The sequence below is a fragment of the Toxorhynchites rutilus genome, chromosome 2, assembly GCF_029784135.1.
Source record: "Toxorhynchites rutilus septentrionalis strain SRP chromosome 2, ASM2978413v1, whole genome shotgun sequence".
Classification (NCBI taxonomy): Eukaryota; Metazoa; Arthropoda; class Insecta; order Diptera; family Culicidae; genus Toxorhynchites; species Toxorhynchites rutilus.
Window position 1 is genome coordinate 143497543 of NC_073745.1, and position 15034 is coordinate 143512576.

A 15034-nucleotide genomic window follows, 5' to 3' on the forward strand; every position below is an offset into this window, starting at 1 on the left:
ATTAAATGCACTTTGATAAACCGCCTGTTTTGTTGATTTCCTGAATTGAACACCGATAACGATGCATCGATATCTGGTTAGTCTAGCGTCCCTGGATAAACGTTCCCGAACCAAGAATACGGCATACTGATTAACCGGCTTAATTTCATTGAAAATCCCCCACGGGAACTTGTTGTCTGCTGCGAAATTGCGAAGTTTTAACCGCTGACCTTCAATTGACGGAGATAACCGTAAGATTGATGGCAAGTTGTTTCGGAATGCGTTAGTGAGATGATTTGTTAGATAATTTATTCTCATGTTATTTCTTATCTCACTGATAACGTCAGCCCATTGTAAAGTTCAGCAGCAATTGGTGAATTCAAAGACAGTGCATTTCACTAACTAAGTTTATTTGTATTTTCTTCTTTCGTACAGTATTACAACATTTGTAATGCATCAAAATTAGGAAAGATTCACAGTAGAGGATAGATCCTCCCAGTTTAACGCAGTATAAAATCATGTGCCAAAAGTGCCCTTCGAAAAGCAAACACAGTTCGCGTGACGAACATCGGTGCGAAAGATCCAAAGTAAGAACACAATCAAAATGTCTTCATTTTTCTGTTTAAACGTAGAAACAAGGTGCGGTCACACGGTGCACGCGGGTAACTCTAAATAGCACTAGAAACGGTCTTCCGAAAGGCTTCACTTCCGCCTAAAGAATATCTTATCGTACGGACTGTCTTTGTCAAGCTTTCTTCCGCCGCCCGTCTGGCCAATGTGACCATTGGGTTCCCGCTTCTCGGTGAAATCGTCGATATCATCCATAAATTCTCGATCCTCCTCTTCCATATGATCCTCCTCGTGTGTTTTGTTGTTTGATTTGATCATTGCAGAACGTTTGGGAAGGGCAGTTAATCGTTGATTGTTTCCATTAGACCCAGCATAACCACTGTCACGCACGGCGCGTTCTTGGTATTTCGATGGCGGCGAATTCTTGTTTGCTTCCGGTACAGAGACTGCAGCCACCGAGTTAAACGCTTTCACAAGTCCTTGTGCAGCTGACGCCTTGTTGGTTGTGATCATTGGGTTAACCGGAACCGATTCGTCGTAGAATCGTGTTGATTCAAACTTGCCGTTCTCCTTGTCGGAACGCTGGTTGGCAGATGTTTTGTAATTGGTCCGAACGTTGTTTTGTTTTTCAGCTTGAGCTACATTCACCGAACCCATTGTGCTTGGGCTCAGTTGAATGGTTCCGGTGCGTGGATCGATATGCTTTTGGGATGCATCCTTAACTGTTGAGTTAATCTTCTTCTCTTCACGTTCCATTGCTGCTACCGATGACACATGCCCTGGAATGGCCGTTCGAGAAACAGACGATGTTGGAGTAGCTGTACCCGAATCGTCTTCTTCCTCCTCCTCTACGATTACCGAGGACTGTATCCAGTCCCGAATGCGGTTTTTCTTCGCCATGCGATCCACCGTCGTTTCAATGCCGCACTGTGCCAACGTAGACAGCAGTCGGTTTTTCTCATCGACACTACTATGGAAGGAATACATCGAGGGACATAGCTCATCCGGCTCGTTGTCGGCCATTTCCTTCTCAGCACTTTTCCCGAGCCATCGGTCGTCCAAATACTTCTGGACATCGCTCAATGTCTTTAGCCTTCGTTCCGGACGAGGATCGAGGAATTTCTTGAAAATTTTGCACGCTCTCGCCGACAGCAGCTTGAACAGCTTCGGAGTGCGTTTCATTGGAAATGTTGCATTGTGCCATTGTTGATATCTGCAAGTAGATTCTCCATCACTGAATCGGTTTAGTTTTGATGCGAACAACTTTGACAAACCTGTTGAATCTCGGATCATCCACGGAGGCCTTCTGCCACGGCAAACAACCCGTCAAGCATACGAAACATACAATACCAAATTGCCAAACATCGTGCGCAGTTTCAGTCCTGAGGTGGAAAAAAATACAATTCTGTTAGACAGAGAGTTGGTCAGCCAACGGAACAGACTAACTTACTTGTATTTATCATCAGTTTTCACCTTCAGTACCTCCGGTGGACTGTATGGTAGCCATTCGTTTCGGCGCAACACCTCCTCTCCGATTGGACGCGACTCACCGAAGTCGCACAATTTAATGCGCGCAAAATCTGAACGAAACACCAACACGTTGTCCAGCTTAATGTCCCGGTGGATGAGTTCCCTGTAATAATATGATTGGTTATAAGTTGAATACTAGGTTTTTTATTGCCGCTGTTTGTCCCAGAAGGCATGTTCTCGTTCATGTTTTTTAATGGTATTTAACCCGAAGGTCCTTCGTCCCTCTCCAGAAGACATATTTCGGGATTCACCAACTAATGACGATCAGAGTTCATAGCGAATATCATGGCAGTAATAGAACCATTCTTAAAGCCTGTCCACGTTAAATTTCGGACACCAAGGTGATGCCAGTAAAACAAAAATTCACGTAATACAACAAACCGATTGTTTATTTCAGTAAAATAGACTTATATCTAAAACAAGGAAAGCTTACTTCGATGTTAGTTACGTTGTCTGTAAATTTCACGAACATCTGTCATTAGGTTCCGTACAGTATCCTCAGATATGCTGACGGCGCTTTTCCATATCCTCTTGAAATCATTAATGTCATTCACTTTCTTCTTAGTTTCGAATAGTTTTCGCTTAATCATTGCCCAGTTCTTTTCCACTGGACGAAGTCCTGGACAGTTCGGTGGAATTGCTATTTTTGCAACATATTTGACCTCATGTGCATTATACCATTCCAGGATGGATTTTGCATAATGACAAGAGGCAAAATCTGGCCTAAACAACGCTGGAGAGTTCTTATGAATGGTAGCAACCGCTTCTGGAGACATTCCTTCTCGTAGATATCTTTGTTGATAGTGCCGGTAGAGACGAAAGATTTGATTTTTCGGCCACAACTACATATGGCCTGCCAAACCAAGTACTTTTTGGGGAATTTAGACTGCTTCTTGGTCCTGAAACACTCGGCTACGGCATTCCTTCGCATTTCAGTATAAAAAGCGAGACCCGGAAGCTGTTTGAAGTCTTCGAGAACATAAGCTTCATCGTCCATTATGGTGCATGAACATTTTTTGCAAAAACTGGCTGTAGAGCACCTTAGCATGGCATTTTGCAATGAAATATTGCTCATCATCACGATTGGGCACCTTTTCCACTTTTTACGCTTTCAGTCCATGCCTCTGCTTCACCTTTTGTACATTTCCAACCTTTCGAGCCACATTTCTAACTGAAAGGTTGGGATGTTTCTCGATAATGGCAACCACCTTTCGGTCCATCTGTCGGGAGCATACTTTTCGATTTGTTCCGCTTCCAACCTTCCGATCCACAGTTAAGCGCAGGTCAAACGATTTGCGCACACTAAACACGGTTCTCTTCGGCAGTTTTAGCTTTTTGGTGAGATCACGTACCGACAGTGTTGGATTTGCTGCCGTTCGCGCAAAATGCGTTTGCGTACTAAACTGAAGAAGAATGTAAACATGTTGGACAATGAAATAATGAGGAGGGTTTCAGCTGTCATGTAAGTAAAATGTTTCATTGATTAGTGAAATAATTCGTAAACTACACTGAAAGAAAAGTGTCCGAAATTTAACGTGGACAGGCTTTAAGTGTACATTACACTACACGCATACAGCAGGAATAACGGATCGAAATTGTTATGATTGATCAACGAAAATCCCTCACAGTAAGCAGTCAGAGCGGACCATATACAATTTACCATGGCGAAATGGCTCTATATCATGTGCAGACCATGTGACAATCATTTGTATATTGAATTTAAATGAGGGCCTTAGAATGCAAGGGGTGTAAGTGACTTGATCGATTTCTCTTCATAAATTTTTCTTTAGTTAATGACTCAACTGCAAAAAAGTTCAAATTTAAGTTCGCTATAGAATCCGATAGATGAGGTTCTGACCTATCTTCCACTTTGTCAAATACAACTGGGAATGTATTTGCAGCTAAGTTATGACCAGAAGAGAGAGTCGATGTAGAGAAATCGATAAAATCACTTACACTCCTTTCATTCTAAGCCTCAAATAATATCCAAGCGTCGAATTCAAACCAACAAAACATTTTCTTGAAACTAATAGGTACCTTGTCGGAATGTGCTTGAACTCGTTAGTGTAAAATGTGCACATTCTGAGTATATTAAAAAGTCACAGGAGGGTTGTATCCTAGACACAACCGCATAGTTGACGTAGGATTCCGTTAGGCTGTCTGTTGATTATGGATATGTTTGAAGAACTGCATCGTTAAACTCTTTGATAATGATTTGGTGATCCTGAAAAGGGCCGTTTTGTTGTTGGGTATTTTGTTCACTCCAACAATGTTTACCGACTGATGATGACATAAAGATGGTAAACAGTCGTTGGATGATGCGAATCAGATAAAAAATACCGAAGTGGAACGAGATTGAGTAAACCGCCCTCTTTGATCCTAGACGAGATGCCTCCTGTGTTATGTATGGATGAAATAAAGAAAAAACCAATCTATATATATATCTCGGAAACTACTGAACTGATCAACATGAAAATTGGTATGTAAGGGTTTTTGGGGCCGGGGAAGGTTTTCGTGATAGTTAGAAACCCCTGTCCCCTCTCTAAAGGGGGGCTGCCATACAAATGAATCACAAATTTCTACATTACTCGAGAATTATTCAAGCAAATGAAACCAAATTAGGCATATTGAGGTATTAGAGTGCAATAAATGTTTTTATGATGGTTAGATACCCCTCCCCTCTCTCTTAGGGGGGGATGCCATACAAATGAAACACAAATTTCTGCATTACACGAGAATTAATCAAGCAAATGAAACCAAATTTGGCATGTGGAGGTTTTAGTGTGCAATAAATGTTTTTACGGTGGTGAGACACTCCACCCGCTCTCTAACACTTATGACAGACATACAGCTGTACTTGCGTTGTACTTCGAAAATTGTATGTCTGTCACCATGTACAGCGCTAGAACCATGCAAGCAACTCGGTACAATCGCTGTACCTGTACCGACCTGTTTTACCGCTGTACATGGCTACAGTTGTACTGTGCGCAGCGCCATAGACGGTTAGTGGTAGGTAGCATGAACAAGCAGAATCAAATCACTTGATAAACGTTCTTTTCATTGACTTTCTCTCAAGTTAATAACTCAGATTGGAAACATGTTTGTTGTGTTTGATAGTTTAGACACTAAATAAAAACCTTTTTCATTGAAATATGTGGTGGAAATTGGAAAAATATCTGATTGTCAGTTTGACATACGGTACAATGTACAACTAAAGTATGTCTGTCATGGTACGATGGTACCTGTACAACGCTGTACACGTACAACGCAAGTACAGCTGTATGTCTGTCCCTGGTATAAGGGTGAGCTGTCATACAAATGAAATACAAATTTCTTCATAACTCGAAAACTAATTAAGCAAATGGAGCCAAATTTGGCATGTGAAGATTTTACGGGGCACGAAACGTTTCTATGGTGAATACACTCATTTCCCCCACTCTAAGGGGGGCTGCCATAGAAACGAAACACGAACTTCTGCATAACTCGAGAACTAATCATGGCCGATTTGGGATGTTATATTTGTTACTTTAATATACAGAAAACATATTTGAAATGGAAAAGGTAATTTTCTTTTAAAATTTATACTTTTTGAGTGTTTATTCAACCCAGTTTTAATTTTAATTGGACTAACAACACGTAAAACTATATGTAGAGCAAATGGGAAATCACTTTTTCTAATATTTCTTCACTTTTCCAATTTTTCTCGCCGTATAAACTTTCCTTGGGTGAAAATAAACACAACAAAACAGACAGCTTAAACCAAACGACCCGTTCTCAAGCGGGAACACACCTGGGTTTTTATTTATGAAAATTGAAATAAATCGTTTCATATATCATGTCATTTTTAACACAACTGCTACCATATACAATTTTACACCTACACTTGTGCTATTTTTTTCACAATGCATGATCGGTCATTGATATGAAATTTCACGAAGCAACCAACATTAAAGTTCCAAATTTCAATTTTGTTAGCTAGAATCAATCGTATCACTCACCTTACTTGCAATAAAAAATGCCCCCGACTTGCATGTATTTGCAATGCCGATTTCCCCTAGGCAGCTTGGTTCTGATGTATCTGTTAGGGAAAACATTTCTGTAGGAACAAAAACTCCTCCTACATTCATGTATTTTCAATGCTGATTTCCCCGAGGCAGCTTGGTTATGATGTCCCGCAGCATGTGTCGTCAATTTCGACCAATCAGAAGAGGATATTTCCGTTAGGATAGGGTCGAGATTTTTCACTCGTCGGATAGTTAGTTTCATGACATATATTATTTTCTTCAATATAAAAAATTGTTACGGAGTGCCGAAATTAATTGACGCAAAAATTTCATCAATCCATCGTGAAATGACTGAGCAATAAGCGTTTGAAATTGGACAATTTTCAATTTGTACCCCAATATGTTCCCGAAAGACGCAATCCTACGTCAAAAATAAACTTGGTCCACTTCGACTGAACGGATCAGTGAAAAATGCTGGTCTTCAGTGTGAATGATCGCAAAATGTACTCTTTCAGAGTGCGAATAAGGTTGTAGCGATGATAATGAATTCAAATTTGACGATTCTATTGATAAATACTGTCTAAGAAGATTAAAAATGGGAAGTTTATGCTTAACATGTTTGCCGTGCAATCCTATTCATGCCAGCAGTAGATGGCACACTATTATGCTATTATGCTGAACGCAAACAAATGTTTATGCAGCTCCAAACTTCTTGCTCTAATTTTCATAGCAGAATGGCACACTTTGACTCACAACTGTTAATTGATTGAGAATTTTTTTTCCAAATTGTTCAGTCATAGTGAACCACTCCTAAAAAATGCTTCATTTGGTTCAGTCAGAGTGGAACATGTATGTATAGGCAACCAAATAACTGCCTTTTTTGGCATGATACATGATGTTATTTTACAACTATCATACGTCAAAGTATTGCTAGAGAGTAGCTAACATTTCTGAGAACAGTTTTGAACGAAAAAATAAAATGCTTTGAAAATTGCAGAGCATTAAACTTTATGTTCGTTTTTCTCGAAATCATAAAAATGTCACATGGTTCGGTCTGACCTAACACCGACCAAATGTTATTCCACATCTGCTCTTTCGAGAACAACAGTTTATCGGAGGCCTGGTGAATTTCAAATGGGTCGTACAAGCGCCGCAGATGCACCTCGCTCGGGAAGGCCCAAAGAGGCTACGAATCCAGAAATCGTAAAACAGGTGCATCGACTCGCTTTGAACAATCGTGAAGTTAACTTAAGCGAGTCATCTGATGCCGTAGGCTTTTCAAAAGAACGAGTGGGATACATTTTGCACGACTTTTTGGACATGAAAAAGCTGTCAGCGCGATTTGCGCCGCGTTTGCTGACCGTCGACCAATAACAGCGGCGCGTTGATGATTCAACAGCCGGTTTGGTGTTGCTGAAGCGTGATCGAGGGGACTTCTTCCGACGTTTTGTGACAACGGATGAAACGTGGATCCATTGCCACACTCCTGAGTCCAACAGGCAGTCTGCAGAGTGGCTGACAAGCCACGAATGCCGGCCAAAGCAGCCAAAGGACCAACAGTAGGCTAGAAAGGTTTTAGCCTCCGTTTTTGACGTAGAACTACGTCTTTCATTAAGGGTGCCAAATCAGAAAACAGGTCACGTTTTTATGAAACAAAGTTAACGTTAATAACTATTTTTGCCGCGAACGGATTTTGACGATTTACATACCAAACGATTCGGAAATTCCCTAAGATTTGTTTGATATCCACTGGTGTGTAAATGGTTGAAATTCATGAAAATTATAAGCGTTTCGATTTTCCCATACATTTGTTCTGCTGATTTGTGTGCGTTCCCGAACAGAGCTGTCAATAACGAGCAACTTATCGACGAGGGAAATCGTTATATATAAAGTTTCCGTGAACAAAGGAAAGGAAGAACAATGAAGGGGAATATTTGCCTAGAGTATAAACAGTGGATCTCGCTGAGGCAAACTTTCAGTCCCGTTCTGTTTTCAAAGCAATGAACATCGCTTGTTCTTCCTTGTTTTGCGTCATCACATGCCTTCGTTTCGGGTTGAGCTGTGGACGTGACCAAGTTATTCATTCGCTGATGTCTCTGGCATTGCAATCATTGCATCAAACTGACGCCATTACATTAAGGTTCTGAGCTACACAATTGTGCAGGGAATCATTAAGCTAGGCTATCGTTGGCTCACCAAGAACATGAATGTTCTGGAATTTGGGCTGAGATTTAGTTTCGCATGGCGGTAGTAAAACACTCTCCACCAAGGATGGGAACTAAGCCGATCTAGACCGGCAATATTAACAGAAAGGGTTTCTGTTAAAAAAAGGCGCAAAACGAAGATAAGTGTGTTTATATGTAGTTGCTTCAAGCCATTGAAATATGGATATTCATGTGCATACGTGCGTGTTTCATAACGTACGTAAAAATAGTGCGGAAGGGAAATATTTGCGTTAGGGTATTAGTAATGAATCTCTGCTTTGGCAAATATTCAGTCTATTTCCAAGCAATTAACATTGTTTGTTTTCCGTCATCATAAAGGCTTTGTTAGAGCCTTTGACATTGCATTCAATGAATTGAACTGACGGTATGGCGAAGCAAGCGTTAAGGTTGTGCGCCAAAAAATATTTAGGGAATACCAAGCATCTTGAATGTCGTGCTATAATGTTATAAGTTATTTGGGTTCGCGTGCCAGTCGCAAAACTACTTTCAACTATGATTGTATTTGTGCTAATCTTGATCATAATGAAGCAATGCTACTCTTCTCGAGGTTGTTGAGATTGACAGAAAAAGTTTATTTCGTTTATTTAGTCACCAAGAAAGTAAATGTCGTTCTGTAAATTTGTATGTGATTTGGTTTCGCTTGCCATTAGCAAAACTTTCTCCACAAAGGATGACAGCTGCGCTTATCTTGAGCATGGAAAAGTAATGTAGTAATGTACTTGCAAGTATTATCATTATAGTTGTTTTCATGCGGTGCCAAAGTTTTATTTATGTAGTTATGAGATGTGGAATAATGGTGCTGGTACAACAAGTATATAATCGACTGTAGCTGAGTCTATGTCAATTGCGAAAAAGGCCACCGAAATAGCGTTCGAGGTAAATTTTCAATGCATTGACATGAAACAATTTGCGACATACGATCAGGTAGTGTATTGCTCTGCGAGGGCAAGAATGAATCATCTATCAATTATCGTCAACTGATTCTACAATAAAAAAAACAATTTCAGGGCGATCAAACCATTCTACTAAATAGTTATTTATAAAATTAACAAGCGATTTATATAAAATAACAGCGTTGTTCTACGTGAACAATGCGGTCGTATCTTGGACCCAACCTCCTATAATTTTTTTTGGATGCGCATGACATAATCTTCATCTATTACCTGCAGAAGGGAAAAACAATTACCGGAGAGTATTATGCAGTGGTATTTGACAAACTGAACGACGAAATAAAGAAAAAACGGCCCCAAGTGGTGTAGAAAAAAGTTCTGTGCCATCACGACAATGCACCGTCGCATACGTCCTTAAAAGCGATGGCCAAGTTGGACGATGGTCCAGACTTGGCCCCCAGCGACTACTATGTGTTCGCGAACCTCAAGCGGTGGCTCCAGGGAAAGAGATTCATCGAATGAGGAAGTCATCGCACAAACTGAGGCATATTTAGAAGACTTAGACGTTTCGTATAACAGAAAGGGAATCGAAATATTGGAAACTCGCTGTACCAAGTGTATTGTCTTCGAAGAAAACTATGTTGAAGAATAAATACAGCTTTGCCTAAAAAAACAATTGTTTTCATTAAAAATCCCGGGATATTCCAGCTCATGTAGTAATATGTAATGGATGCTGGTTCGGTAAATTTATAATAAGGAGCCCCGGGAGCCGATCTGGCGTAGTGGTAACATCCATGCCTCTCACGCTAAAGGTCACGAGTTCAATTCTCACTCCCGACATTCTTCCAAAAATGGAAGTAAAAGTGACGAACCAGCCAAATGAGTTGAAAGTCACTATAATACAGATAAAAAAAAAAAAAAAAAAAATAAGGAGCCCTCTTCGATCCTATTAAAAATAGGTACATATGATGGAACCCAATTTATATGACGACTGATTTTTCGAAAGGGCCTGTTCAAAATCATAGATCTTTCTTTTAAAAAATCGAAATTCAAAACTCAAATGTCTGATTAACAAATGGTCGCAAAATTGAAAAATCTGAGTTATTGATTACATTCGGTTAAGCATTATGTAAGCTACTTACCACATTTATCAGATTTGGAAAATCACGCATACAGCAGGAATAATTGATCGAAGTATGATTCATCAAAGAAAACCCCTCATAGTATGCAGTCAGAGCAGACCATTTACCATTTACCATGGCGAAATGGCTCTATATCACGTGCAGACAGAGTGGACCATGTATCAATCATTTGTATATAGAACTTAAACAATTTGTAAGCGCCAAAATCAAACCAACCAAACTTTTTCTTGAAGCTAATAGGTACCTTGTTTAAATGTGCTAGAATCCGTTAGTGTAAAATGTGCATTAGACGGATGAGACGGTGGTGAGCCATCGGTAGGCCTTGTTAGATTCTTGGCAGACCAAGAATTTTACCATCGAGTGTAGAAAACATGGGTGAACACGAAACACGAGAAAACTTGTGAGCGGTTCTTAATATGTTAAAATATGATGTTTCACAAAGTTGTTGAAAAATTAATGAACTATTTAGAAAACAAAACATTTTAAATGCACTGTTGAAACATCTCATTGAATTTAAAAATTAAAACTTTTATATCTGGTCACAATTGAATTACTTATTATTTTCGATTTCAGATATCTAGATATAAATTTCAGAACCAAATCTAGACATTCAATTCCCGATCAGTAGTTGGACTTTTAGAGAGGACATCATTGATTGATTATTTTTTATCTGTATTATACTGACTTTCAACGCATTTGGCTGGTTCGTCACTTTAACTTCCATTTTTGGAAGAATGTCGGGAGTGAGAATTGAATTCGTGACCTTTAGCGTGAGAGGTATAGATGTTACCACTACGCCAGATCGCCTCCTGCCGTCATTGATTGAGAGTTTGTCTTCATATTTTTAATAATCTCACAATCTCACCTCGTCTGGTCATACTTTTCTTGTTAAATGGGAGTAGCGTTCCTAGAGGAACTTCGCCGTCTCAACGTAGAATTACTTGCGTCATTTATCAGTGCTTAGTTGAGATTTATATGCCAAATAACATGCCTTGAATGCATCCTGAGTGGCAAGCTCGAGAATATGCGTGATATGCGTGCAAGACGAGGAAATTTCTTTGACGAAAAATTCTCCGGACCAGAACGGGAATCGAACCCGAACCCTCGGCATTCTAGGTTTGACACTAACCACTCGGCCACGGGAGCACAATAGCTGGTCTTACTATTAATTTAAAAATAATCTACAAATGATCTTCAAATTGACTTTCTGTTGCTTTGCTGCTTTGTGTATCTTTCGCGCCTCTCAGTACAAGAACTAATTTGTCAGCCCTTGTCAGTGCTACCAAATATTTGTTCTAAAGAATTCATTATTAAATTTTGATATTTCGAAATATCGCAGGAGCTAAGTCGAGATTTCAAGCAATAGTCGTTCCGATGTCGAATCGATTTCGTATGTTATTGTTGTTTCTTTTTGTTGGTTTTCGACAGTACTACATGGACTGAAATTATTCCTCAACATATTTTATTAGTATTTATTCCTCAACATAGTTTTATTCGAGGGCATAGCGAATTTCCAACAATTCGATTCTTTTTCAATTTATGTAGTAAGAAACGTCTAAGTCTTTGGAATATGCTTCAGTGCCACTATGCAGACTGCCCATTGGACTCAGGAGTGTGGTAGCAAATGGTTATCAACATTCTGCCTCATCATTAAATTTTATGTGTAGTTGATGAATAACCGACCTAAAGCGCCGTGTCCGGTAAGCATTTTTTGTAAATCTTCAATGATATAGCGTTTCGAAGCACGTTAACCGCATAATGATGATCAACTTCGGTTCGGTTTCTCCTTGGTACTCCCAAGCTTATACTAGATTTCATGCATAGTCCATAAGCTATAACTATGACATTATGACTGATTTCATGGCGTTGAATCTTGTTGGAAGCAGTATGGTTGATTCTTGTAGTGTTGTTTGACCAGGAGGATCTACAAAACATTGTCAATATAGGCTCTTGTGTTGATTCTAACAATCTCATAGGAACGGTAATTTCCAATTCTTCTGAATACAACACGTAGTAGACAAATCTTTGAATGGCCAGATAAGCCCGGGAAATCTTTGAAAGCTGTTTTGGCATACACTCAATCATTCTGATATATATGTTGATCTTGTAGTAAAACTTCTTTGAATTCTTGTTGCCTTCTGCTTAACAGTGAGATTGCGAATGCATTGTTCTCTGAAAGTTGTAAGCCCAAGGTCTTCATAAATACCTAGCATGGATAGCTGAGACATTCCAGATTGGTTTGGATTTCGACGAATCTGTCGCTAAACTATTTCCATTGCATGTGGGACTCTGGTGAGCCGCTAAAGTACTCCCAGTACTTCCAGCTTCTTGAAGATATCCCTTGTTTGGAGCTTATGGTCAGATTTATATGCCATGTTGAAATTTGAATATACAGTAGAACCCTGATTATCCGCGAGTGGATGATACGCGGTGCGGATTATTGGCGACAGCGAGCTCCATAGTGAATATATAGGCCTTCCCGGAACTTATCAGTGAGAGGTGAACTCATGGTATTTTTTTCGGTCATGGCTTTCACATTATCTGATTACTGGTGTGCACGAACATACAGATGGATAGTTTAATCATTTATGCATTAATAAAACATAGTTTTCAAGCTGAAATATCTTTTCTCATGTTTGTATCTTTGTTTTAGTTCTTTATTGCGTTATCCGCGATTTTCGTTATTTGCGGTGGTCTTGCCAGACTATTCCGCGGATTATCGGGCTTCTACTGTACTTAAAAAAAGGACCACTTAAATGTGTATTCAATTTCCACATATTGAACAAGATAGTTTGAAAATCGGTGACAGTTACTCTGAATCACCCTGTAAAGATGCAAATTTCCTCTCATTAACCAAACTTCCTAAACATTTCACTTCAATTTATCTTCCTTCAACTAGATTTTTTATTCTGTTAGAACCTTATTGTTGAAAGTCGAGAATTGATCATCCGTTTCTGACGTGATTGGAATAACAAAGATGCACCAGATTACGCTTATGTAGATCAATTTAAGTAGGGGAAAGTCGGGAAAGACGGACAGGGTTGGAAAGACGGACACCCTGTGTAATTGATGAATTAAATTTTTATTTTAAATTTTAATGATGTACAAACTTGCAATACAGTGTATCAATACCTTCGACATTTACTGTGTACACCTAGTTAGCTTTCTGTTATAATTGTAAGCAAAAAAATAGCAATCTACAAAGAGCAGCTCGATGTAAATTTTCTTTTGCTGAAAATAAGGTTCTTATTGTTATCGAGTAATTTTTGGGGTATTTTTCGTTACGCGAGTGTTTTATCATCACTTCTCTTCCAGTTTAACGAATCAGCGGTGAAGTTTTCTTATTTTTACTCCAGAAATATTGATGAAAATGAAATACTAATCAAGTCGGGTAAGACGGACACCCCACCGAAGGGAAACGACAAACATTTTTTGAAAACAATTTGATTATCTCCTCTTTCATATTTCAACAGATCCCCACTAACTACGTTTGCAAGTGCAACCAGATATCACTTCTCATTTTTGTCATTCCGAGTGCCGGAAGCTATTTGAGACATGACAAAATGACAAAAATTACAAACCCTTTTAAGTGATTTTAGTCTACCCTTTTTGTTTGATCATTTTTAAGACCTATTCGAAGAACTCTAAAACTTATCGATTACATAAATCTTTCCCATCCGTCTTTCCCGACTCAATCTAATTTTTCCAAAGATGCCGGACACATTCATTTTGTAAAAGTGCTGCCTCAAAGACAAATTCAATTATAAAAGGAGACCTAGACTATCAATTTGTGATGAGGAAGCTATTTGTGAAAACTCACGAAAAATAATTAACGTTTACTTAGGATGTCCGTTTTTACCACCCTTCCCCTATGTATTATGTTCAAGCAAACCATTTGTCATGACAATTGTCATGCGAAAACAGAATAGAAACTGAGAGAGGTTGGCGTCGACATCATGCCTCATACCGTATGTTTCTATTCAGTTTTCGCATTTACGCATGACAATTGTCATGACAAATGGTTTGCTTGATTATGTTGATTGTCCTGAGCTCCGGCGATTAGTTAACTTTAACATAAAATATTAGGTAAGATTTTATGTTTTAATTTTATAGATTATGCAAAAATTTATGTTCTGTGCTTCGATGTTTTTTTTTAACAAGATTATAATCTATTTAATTTTTTTTTTGCATTCACATTTTGGACTCTAGATAGAGTTTTCCTATCTAAATCTCATATTTAATTTGAAGATTTTAGCACTATACCTAAGAAGGTCACTAATTTAGGGTTTGTACTCATAATTTCATAATAACCTAAATTTGTCACACGATATTGACCTTTGACCTTTTTGGTTAGCCACCATCATATATGCAATGTGCAATGATAAAAAACCGAAGAGTCTCTAGACAGAAATGTCAATTTTGACCCATTTTCCATGGGATTGCGCCAGAGGGTACACGAATTCAAACCAATCTCACCTCCAAAATCAACAAAGGAATCGATACGACCAGGGCTCACTTTCTTTTTCAGAGTTAAAATAAATTGACAAGTTGTATTAAGCAACATTCAACAAAGAATCCCAAATGGAAAAACAACGGAAAATTAATTGAAATGTTCTTTTATTCCATTTGATGCGTTTACTAATAAATGTTAGAATTCGAATGATTTTCTGTATTATTTTCGAATGAAGAGTAAT

General features: G+C 38.8%; 1 protein-coding gene across 2 annotated transcripts in view; it reads right to left on the reverse strand.

Moving 5' to 3' along the window:
* Nucleotides 1–384: 384 nt before the first annotated feature.
* LOC129767229 (serine/threonine-protein kinase meng-po) overlaps nucleotides 385–15034 on the reverse strand; it is a 46305-nt gene continuing 31655 nt past the window's right edge. For both annotated transcript variants that reach the window (XM_055767898.1, XM_055767897.1), the window contains exons 4-6: nucleotides 2000–2182; nucleotides 1824–1931; nucleotides 385–1762 (exon numbers count right to left, since the gene is read on the reverse strand). In XM_055767898.1, the coding sequence (XP_055623873.1) occupies nucleotides 682–1762; nucleotides 1824–1931; nucleotides 2000–2182 (1372 nt within the window). In that variant the 3' untranslated portion in view covers nucleotides 385–681. The remainder of the gene's footprint in view (nucleotides 1763–1823; nucleotides 1932–1999; nucleotides 2183–15034) is intronic.